The sequence below is a fragment of the Anneissia japonica genome, unplaced genomic scaffold (genome assembly GCF_011630105.1).
Source record: "Anneissia japonica isolate Jap-2015-1 unplaced genomic scaffold, ASM1163010v1 scaffold288291_len444093_cov181, whole genome shotgun sequence".
Lineage (NCBI taxonomy): Eukaryota > Metazoa > Echinodermata > Crinoidea > Comatulida > Comatulidae > Anneissia > Anneissia japonica.
In genome coordinates, this window is record NW_022731168.1 from 8,506 (window position 1) to 18,744 (window position 10,239).

The 10,239-nt window shown below is 34.1% G+C and overlaps 1 protein-coding gene across 2 annotated transcripts; it reads left to right on the forward strand.

Annotated features, from left to right (window-relative positions):
• Positions 1-1,461: 1,461 nt before the first annotated feature.
• On the forward strand, positions 1,462-9,209 carry LOC117115220 (putative methyltransferase C9orf114). 2 transcript variants are annotated; one of them, XM_033258924.1, is made up of 13 exons: positions 1,462-1,545; positions 2,678-2,717; positions 3,002-3,032; positions 3,480-3,593; positions 4,406-4,494; positions 5,055-5,125; positions 5,526-5,612; positions 5,861-5,910; positions 6,174-6,307; positions 6,702-6,777; positions 7,386-7,587; positions 8,041-8,188; positions 8,279-9,209. In XM_033258924.1, exons 2-13 carry the CDS (start codon positions 2,688-2,690, stop codon positions 8,345-8,347), a joined length of 1,101 nt encoding a protein of 366 aa, XP_033114815.1. In that variant the 5' UTR covers positions 1,462-1,545; positions 2,678-2,687; the 3' UTR covers positions 8,348-9,209. The 2 variants fall into 2 exon arrangements, with proteins under 2 accessions (XP_033114815.1, XP_033114816.1); XM_033258925.1 differs by lacking the exon at positions 1,462-1,545 and adding an exon at positions 1,551-1,767.
• The last annotated feature ends 1,030 nt before the right edge of the window (positions 9,210-10,239 follow it).

Sequence of the window (10,239 nt, forward strand, 5' to 3'; positions counted from 1 at the left end):
TAAATATTTGAGAAAAACTACATTAGCTAGAGTTTCATCATGCCTACATAAATCCTAAGCCACGTCAGAAAGATAGGACTATTTACTGACCTGGTGTTTCACACTGAGTTGGCCTTATGTTTCTAATGAAGTTGAAGCATTAGGTCACCTGATGTTTTGACTCAAGTTAGCTTTGAAATGGCCAATTTTTTGACAAATAGCCATTTTTTTTGGGCGACTAGTCATTTTGACTCAAAATGAACCATGAGGTGAAACTCTATGAGCCTTATAAAGTGACCGGAAAATAAAGCTGCAATATAGAGCCTTTGTATAAACTCTTGTTTCAATGAAAACTGGGTATTGAGATGGCCTGATGTTGACTTGAATGTGCTAAGAGCTGAAATATAGGACCACTTCATTATTTTATTACATTATCTGTAAATGTAATTTAAATTTAATTGAAAATTTAATTGATTGTGATTCCACCATTGTAAATAGATGGTGTGAATGTTTCGGCGGGTTTATTGCCATGCGGAATATAATTTATAAAGTTGTTAAAACAGTACTATTGTTTTATGTCTGATTATTTTTTGGAAAGATTAGTTATTTTATTAATAGTAACTGATACATCAAATTTGTAGATGTCACTCAATTTACACAGTACTTAAATCGTATTCCGAGACCCCTAAATCGGAGACCGCTTTTCCAAAGACCAAAATAACAATCTTCAACCTTTTAAACACAAAGTTAGCCCTCTAATTGGAGACCAACCACAAGACCACCCCAAATTTTCAGGTCCCAATGGTGGTCTCGAATTGGAGGGCGAACTGTATGTGCATCAAGTCCAGTATTTTCAGAGTATTTGTTCATCATTAAAATTATTTTTCCAACCTATTATCAAAAGCAGAATTTAAATAAAGTAAAATTATATGTTGGTATAAGAATACCTTTAAATTTGCAGAATTTATCTATTTTCAGCCCACACAAAATAAGCTTTCCAAACAACCTGTTCCTATGTAACACAGGGGTGTGCAGAAATCAGAAAGCATGGAATAAATATTGAATTTAGATTTATGTTCAGTCCACGTGTTCATCTCAGTTGGAGTAGATAATGAAGAGAAGAGAATGTTTGTTTGTGGTATATACAAATTTAAGATGGATGGTAATACAATTAGGGATATCATGCGATCTGGATACAATGTCAAACTATTCAGGGGAAGGGGAAATGGCTTGATATTATTATTTGTGGCCTACATAATATGAAATACAATTTCATAGCTGATTATCATCATCATCATCAGTATTGTTATTATTGTTTATATTACTACAACTATAATAATATTACATTGACCCTCTGTACGCCGGAGCTTTGTATGACATGAAGCTTTTTATATATATATATATTTTTCTCAAAACGTTTCCTCTTCTCTTGTATCAAAATGCACTCTGATAAAGATGATATGAGCAATGGTGCCCTCTATTGGTTTGTTGAAAATGTCGTCTGCTCATTAATTCACATGTGCAGATGTGTTTGTTTTCGTTTGATTTAATCGCAGTTTGTTAGAGGTGGGCTTCACGGAGTTCTGTTTTTAATAATAAAATACTAACAAAAATGTAAAATTTGAGCAGTCCAGAGAAAGTTAAAACCTAGGCTAGGCGCCAGTCTAGCCTTCTGCATGCTCTAGGCCTAGGGCCGAGCCTAGCTAGTCCTAGCTAAAACCCTTTCCTGGAGGCCTCTAGGGCCTAGGCCCTATGTATGCCAGTTTAGATTAGCTTGGCCCTCAGCAGGTACGTCTATCCGTATAGTACAGTAGGAGCCTAGCCTAAATAGTGGTAGTATGTAGGTAGAAATATATAGTAGTAGTAGAACCCAAATGACCAGTGCCTACCTATATACGATTATTTTGACATAATTATTTTTAAAACACAGTCAATAGTACATAACTTAAAAAAGGTTTTAAAACACATAGTAGGCCTAATAGTAGTAGTAGCCTAGACTAGGCCCAAGATTTCCAAACAATCATATGTAATGGGACTAGGCCTATGGGCCTACATTTGCCATACTGTTGAGTACTTTAATTCACCAGTGACACATAATTAAATACTGAAGTTTTAATTTGTGTGGAAAAATGCTAGAATTGCACAGTCGTAGTTACTGCGTAATACTAGCTTTGAGAGACATTTAGGCAATGATATTTTCTTCAAAATTTGTGTGGAAATTGGGCCTTATTTTTCAAAATGCCTGGCAGATTTTCAGGCCTAATATTTGCATCAGGGCCTTATATTTTAAGTCTGCATTTCAATGCAAATTTGGTATAAGGAGCACGCAAAATGAAGAAAACACACTCTGTCAATATTAGGCCATAGCCTATCACATTTTGGATGTACAAAATTATTAAATTAAAAGTTCTAAATGATGGTATAACAATAGTGTGTAAGTAGTAGTAAAATCTTTAAGTGCCTTATCATTTTTGGAAACTTATAACAAAAACATCACAATTTAAGTCAATTAAAATATGTGAGCATAGAAAGCTACAAAATAGTATATTTTCAAATAAAATGTGCATTTCATTTTTTTCTAAATTATTAAAAAATTATGATCTATAAAAATAATGAATATTTTCAACTACAGGCTTTTTAAGCTACATCTATTTGTACAGTTTTAAAGGTAATAATTCTACTCTTCTTTTCATTTCAGATTGCGCAATATGGATTTAAATAAGAGTAAGAAATTGACGGTATGTAACAACATCATACTGCAATGTTTCACTAATAATAATAATGTTACAATTATATAGCGTTTCATACCTAGGGGCCTCTTAGCGCTCCACATTAACCCATCATAGTATCAAAACACATACTGTACAGGTATCGAACATATGTTCAGCACCCTGAGAATAAGTCCATAATGTTTGCAGCTTAATTAGTGCATTTTATGTTCAATCCTATACTAATAATGATAATTATTGTTGTAAACATATATTTAATTAAGTAATTTTATATTATTTTATTTACATTACAGGGCAAAGAATGGACAGAATTGAAAAGAAAAAGTAGGTATTCTCAAGCCCTGTCTGGACTATAAAATCATATTTTTCAAGAATGTGTGATATGCCTAAATATGGTCATGATGACATCACATTATGAACATATGCATATCTATATATAGGCATACAACAGTTTTTTGTCAATGAAAAATTTATGGTGTGGACAGATTGTTAGACAAAACAATATAATATTGACCTTTGTTCTTTTTTTTTTTTTAATTAAATTTAATATAGAAAAGAACTTGTCCAGTATAGTATTTAAAAAACTATTTTGATATTTCCATAGTATCCTTCTTCTTAACGTGTTCCGTCTTGTGATATTATGCTTTCCACTGTTTGTTACCACTTCGCTACGTCAAAATTACAGTGTTCCCATTTATAGTACAGCATATCATCATGTAATAATTGAATCTGATGCCATACTACTGTTGTATTTTAAATTAATCTTTATAGAAAGAATATTGAAAAAGAAACGTTTAGAAGAAAAACTTGCAAAGAAGATGAAACAAGATGAAGAGGCAAAAAAGAAGGAAAGTGAAGTACCTCAGGATGAAGAGAAGGAACAAAGTAAGAAGTCTACACCCTATACCTGCTGTTTGCATTTTTATTCATTTATTCATCAAAAAAATTATATTGTAAACAATACTTTTAGATATTACTATTTAAACAATACATTTTTTTAGATATTACTATTTAAACAGTACATTTTATACAATTCTTGTTTTTAAAGTTGATTTAAGCTCAAAAACATTTTTAATTCATGCTGGTTTGTTTCAAATTTGGTCAACTTTCGGTGCGCTGTCGAACATTCTTTTCAGATAATTTGTTGCTTCAGTATATTGTATTGATATTGTTTTTTAGTGTACTTTTATTCCATTTAGAAAAAAATGTATTTGTAAAACAAAATCATGTATTTTCATTAATTTGATTACAATCAAGTTTATTCGTATTTGTATTTGTATATTCCCAAATGTTTCTATATTTATAATGTAGAAAGAACTTCTGTTTGGTAATTTCAAATTTCTATTTCCTAAACCAAGATATACACGTGTACTATTTTGAGGCTATAGTGTCAAACAAAAAATTAAAAATCTTTTATTTTAGTTCACAACAGAACAAAGCATTAATATAAAGTTCACATTATACCCTCAGAAGTATCAGCTACTGTATGTGGAGTAAAGTTTGATTCTCTGAGACAGGACCAACAAACACTTTTAACTAATTCGTTATAAAGTACTCTTTTCCATTCTGTAAATATAACCATAGCATATTTTTCTTTAGTATTCATAAGATGAAAGGTCATTCATCACGACAATCATCTGACTGGAACTACACTGCAGTCCAAGTATATTTTGCACTGTTTTACTTTTGTATTCCAGGCCGTGATTGGACTGTCAGTGTTGCTGTTCCAGGATCAATTCTTTCTAATGCTCAGTCTCCTGAGCTAAGGACCTACTTAGCCGGACAGGTAAAAACTAGCATAAATATGTGTGACCTCAATCATTGATAGATATTTCAGAGGCGTAGGCTAGTATCTGCTGAGGATTGAGAATGTGGAACTAAAACTTTATTCCAGTGAAAACTTCTATTAACCCACTTTAATAGCGCAATTAATTTGACATCGTAGGGGAGGAAAATGCGTCAGTACCCCCAGCATACATCATTTTTTATCCTTATCCTACTTATACTCAGTGTTAGAAACTCTTGCCCAGACGAACTGCTGTCATTTTTCCATGAAATTACTTTTGGTGCAGAAACATAGATTGCCACTGTTTATGTTATTGTTGTTGCTGTTTTTAGTATATTTTTTATTTTGTATTATTGTAATCTTAGTTTTTATTGTTGCTATTTTTGTTGTTGTTGCTGTTTAGTGTATAAGACAAATTTGTTCTAATTAGCACCCACTGATTTAACTATCAAATTTACATATACACACACAAATGTATTCCCAAATTGCAGACATCCCCATCCCCAAAGTTTTTCTGTCTATTTTCTGAATTATGTATCCAATGCTTCCATCTTGTATAGATTGCTCGAGCTGTAGTGGTATTCAATGTTGATGAAGTTATCGTTTTTGATGAGAGTGGTACCAGCATGAAGTGAGTTATAATTATTTTATATTTAGTAAAAAGGAACAAAAGTTTAGTTTCTATTGCTAATCTGTATTAAGAGTACATTTTATATTCTTTTCCTTGTGCAGGAGTCCGTCCCAATTGCTGGATGACTCCTGTGACTTGCAAAGCCTTGGGACCCCTGCATTCACATGGGCCATATTACACACAGGGCTGAAAGCTTAAAGATGTCCCATCTGATAGACGGTGTGCTTTTTGAAACAAGCCCTCCTAATGGAATGCAAAGAAAGCAGCGATTGGAATTGAACCTGGGACCTAGCTCATGTAAAGATTTCCACTGGTTATCGCACATGCAGTAGCTACCACCAGTTTAGCCAACTGCTAAAAAGGCTTTGATTGGTTTTTGTATTCATTTTTTTATGTCTAGTGATACAGACACCTTTCAAGGCATTACCAACAAAGGCAATCCCAACATCCAACTAGCAAGAATCTTACAGTACCTAGAATGTCCACAGTAAGGAAAAAAAAATTATATCAATGTGTGTAAGACTTTGTGTGTAATTTTAATGATGTAAATGAGTGAATGAAGATCATAACAAGTAATTATGATAAATTTTATAGCTAAGAAAAGCATATCAAGAAGATAAATTTCACATTTAATGTAGTAAATATTATTTTTGATAATAATGTAGTTTGTTATGAAAGTAGCAGAATGCATGAATGTGCAGCTGCATTAATGTACATATTTTACAATTTTTTTAGATATTTACGGAAACATTTTTTCCCGAAACATGTAGACCTACAGTATGCAGGTAAGTGATATTCTAGAAAATTATAACTTTTTCACAATCACAACCACTACTTGGATAGAAACAAATTTCCGAACAAAAGTTTCATAAGTCGTCATCATTTCCTTGTGAAAGATTACTTTTTTGTAAATTCTTTTATTTTATTTACACATTTGCCATTATTGTATGCACCAACATCACTGCTAGTGTGATGGATTTTGCCACTATAAAAGTACTGACAGTTGTAGTTAGTGTTATACTGTAATTTTTGGTCTCTATTATAATAGGTTTGCTAAATCCACTTGACTGCCCCCATCATCTTCGGATGCAGGAATGGTGTAAATACCGTGAAGGTGTTGTTGTGAAGCGTCCTGTTTCCAAAGATCACCCTGGATCATATGTTAACATTGGCATGTTAAAGGTCAGTTGTAGTTTTGCTTCTACACATTCTGTATTTTTTTTTTATATAGTATAGATGAGATTTAGCATGACAGAATATTCATTCAGCATTTGTTTATGCGTGTAAATGTTTATTTCGACTCAGAAGCAATAGCTTCAGAAAGCCCATGCCTTTTAATTCTGTTGATTTGTGGCTTGAACAAGCCATGAATGTAAAGAAGAAGAATATGTTAAAGTGATAATTTTTTTTAGTCTGAAATAAGAATGTCACTAGTACTCCAAATGACAAAAAATCTGGTGCAACCTTCTCAGGGCCTGTTGTCTTTTACACTTGCAGTGCATTCTTATATTCAATTACTACTATCTTGCAATGTTTTTGGTGGTGTTGACTTTGATTGTGGCGTTGTATTTTGCAGGAAGCCAGGGTTGACAAGGAATTAAGTCCAGGAATCCGAGTGACTGTAAAGTTAAAACAGAATGAACAAAATGACAGTAAGTAGTAGTGAAAGTTTGCTCTGTTGTTAAGTCTGGACACTGTCCCAATGGTTGTCACTTGATGTGATTCCACATGGAATGCAACTTTACATGACACATGGATGCTCTGTGAGACTGCAACCAACAGTCAGCAAACAGCATCACATGGTCAATTGCACCCTGAGTGCGAAGATGAATTCAGTGGCCGACGCAGTCTTTGCCGTGCATAGAGGTCGGAATCTCAAGAACCTTACACCAGCATCTCAAAGCACTCAAAGCATGGACTAGATCTCATTGAATAACGTAAAAATAAAATAATTATAAGACAGGATTCCCAACAAGGAACTGAATCAAACTGTAGAAGGGATCTTCTGATACCCTTGGCAAGCATGCGCCGAAATCACCTAACCAAAATAGGTTTGACTAACATAAAAAGTATTTATTCACTTTTTATGTTAAACATACTGCATATTTATATCTAAGTGTGAACAGCAGATCAATTAACCAAGGTAGAGTTGCCCTTCATTATAGTCAAAATTAATCCAGTGCAAACGTGGCTTATGATATTAACCACCAAATATTTGCTAAAATAGTGTGTTTTAACATTTCCTCTTTTTCTTTGGCAGAGCTGAAATATTACTCTGGCCAAGTGGTTTCTCCATCACTACCAAGGTCTGAGGCTGGCCTTTACTGGGGGTACACTGTCAGACTTGCCCCTAGCCTAGGGGCAGTCTTTACACAAAGCCCCTACCCTAATGGCTATGACAAAACCATAGGAACCTCTGATAAGGGAGCAAATATAGATGAGTTCAAACTACCAAAATTCAAGTGAGTCCAATATGTTTTAATTTTTGTTTTATATATAATGCTTATAACAATAATAAACAATAGTGTCATAAAGTGGATCATGCCATTTAACAATGTTTTGTGGGTAGTGTCTGAAAATAGTGACCTAAAGGAGACATGTCTTGAAGGACTGAACTGAAAGCAATTTTTAAAGGCAATGATGGTATCTAAATATCACTACAAAAATTTACAAACTAAGTTTACAATAATAGTATTATTATTATTAAGTGCATTATTAAAAATTATTGTCATTGTCATCGTCATCATCATATTTTATGCTATTATTATTTTTTATGTCAGCAGTAATATTGACATTAATAATAGTTTTAATCAGTTTACATAGCTTCATTTTTATGGAATGTTTTCAGAAGACACATTCAAGTAGCATTTTGAAAGCACCATATATTCTGACGAGTGTAATTTATTTTCTTGCAGTCATTTACTTGTTGTTCTTGGAGGACTGAAGGGCCTGGAATCTGCCCTTGATGTAGACTCAGACCTGAATGTAGATGACCCATGCCACCTGTTTGACTACTACCTGAACACCTGTCCAAAACAAGGAAGCAGAACAATCCGGACAGAGGTATGTGCAGGCAACTTTTACATGTTTATTTGTATTATTTTATAAAACTAACTAATAGTTTATTAACCTAAATTTTGTTCATTTTTTCAGGAGGCATTACTCATTACATTGTCTGGCTTAAGGTCGAAGATATGTGAATCTACATCGCTAAACTTATGACACTACTTAAAATACAAGACACCTATCAACATGTTACTGAAGTCTGTACTTTGACATCAGTAGAAATGTGCATCAGTTAGAAAGTATAGCTGTAAAACCTGCTAGATAGAAATCACTGCACAAGGGCAAGATTAGCTCATGAAAATATTTTTGAACCTGAAAAAATATCATCTAGTGTATGATTTACAACTTTGCTTTAAAAATCAATCACCATTCCTAGTTAATTTGCTTGGTGGAGGTCTAATCTATAATCTAGAGACCTACATTTGTGCCTTTGCTACACCATTGACCAGGGATATCTTGACATTCTAGATAGGCCTCAAGTGATCATATTCCAAATTGTAAATTTTATTTTGTCTTGATTTCTATAGAATCTATAAATTCCATTAATTCATCTCCATGCTAGATCATTATTTTCATTCATATGATGACATAATAGAATCTGTAAAAAAAAGGTAAAGGTTCAAAACCTGAAGCAGGTCAGAGTGCCCGTCTCTCTTACTTTAGCGTTTGAGCCAGACTGTGCAAGGCTGTGGGGGGTTCGCCACTCCTCCCGCACTGCAGTCTGTTTTACCTTCCCAGCATATGCCGGTACCCATTTATACACCTGGGTGGAGAGAGACAAACGTAGATAAAGTGTCTTGCCTAAGAACACAAGCGACTTGCACAGTGAGGGTTTCAAACCCCTGACCTCAAGGCTGAGAGTCCGAGCTACAACCGTTGCGCCAACTGCTTCTACCCAGACAGAATCTGTAAAAATAAACACCAGAGTTAGAAACTCGCTTAGTCTTCAATACTTTGTCATTTTAGGTACTGTATACGAAAAAGAAAAATTGAATTAATAAATTAACATAAACTTGTACAGGACATTGTATTGTGATCTTTGGTTTAAAAATTATGACAATGATGATGCTGATGTTGTAAATAGTAAGCATAGTGTAGTTTTTTTGTCAGTACTGGAAAAGACAATTTGTATCTGTGTTTATGATAAAGATGGCATCACTGTTGTAAAGCTGACTTATCTGCACCAATGGTTCTCAACACCCAAGAGGAGGAGATAGACATATAGATAATTTTGATGGGTCTCCAGTACTGGCATCTACAGTAGAAATGGCACCCCCCATGCAATATTAACACCGAATGCTAAAACAATTTTGTGACCTATATGCCATTTCTATTAACAGATACTTTGAGACCAACCCACTTTGATTGCATTTAGAAGGTATCTTCACTATCCATCAGCAAGTCAACAAATCAAAACGACCTATGAAAAATCTCCAACTTCTTATAGAATAATTGTCTAAATTTGTAATAAATAAATACTATTTCGCGGTATATTGAGGCGCTTTTGTTCGAGATTCATTAATGATAAGCACAATTGAAAGGAGGGGGATGATGAGGGGTGCGAAGGTGAATTGGAGGGGATGATGAGGGGTGAAAAGGTGAATTGGAGGGGGGCCTCGATGATTAGGGGAGGGGCCCCTAGCTCACAAAATAAGGTGATTTGAAGCGATTTTTAACTACTTGAGTGTGAATTTGAGGGGGTGAATAGGCGAGTAGTATGTTCCCGAGAATTGTTTGTTTATTGATGTCAATTTCACGAAAGGAACCAGGTTATTTCTTGGTAGATTATGCTTCTTATAACCCAAAACTGCGGGTTTATTAGCTAAGTATACATTAACAAATTCGTTTTTTTGTCTTTGGTGACAACAGGTTTTCATTATCTTGAAATACTGTTGACAGTAGGAAAGCGATATCAACATAGGCGTATATCCCGGTGGGGGTGGGGGATGGGGATATATACCCCCCCAAATATTTGACAAGGGGTGGGGGGATGGTCCATTGTATCAATCCCACTCCCCAATATTTTGACTATGTATGGGATAATATGG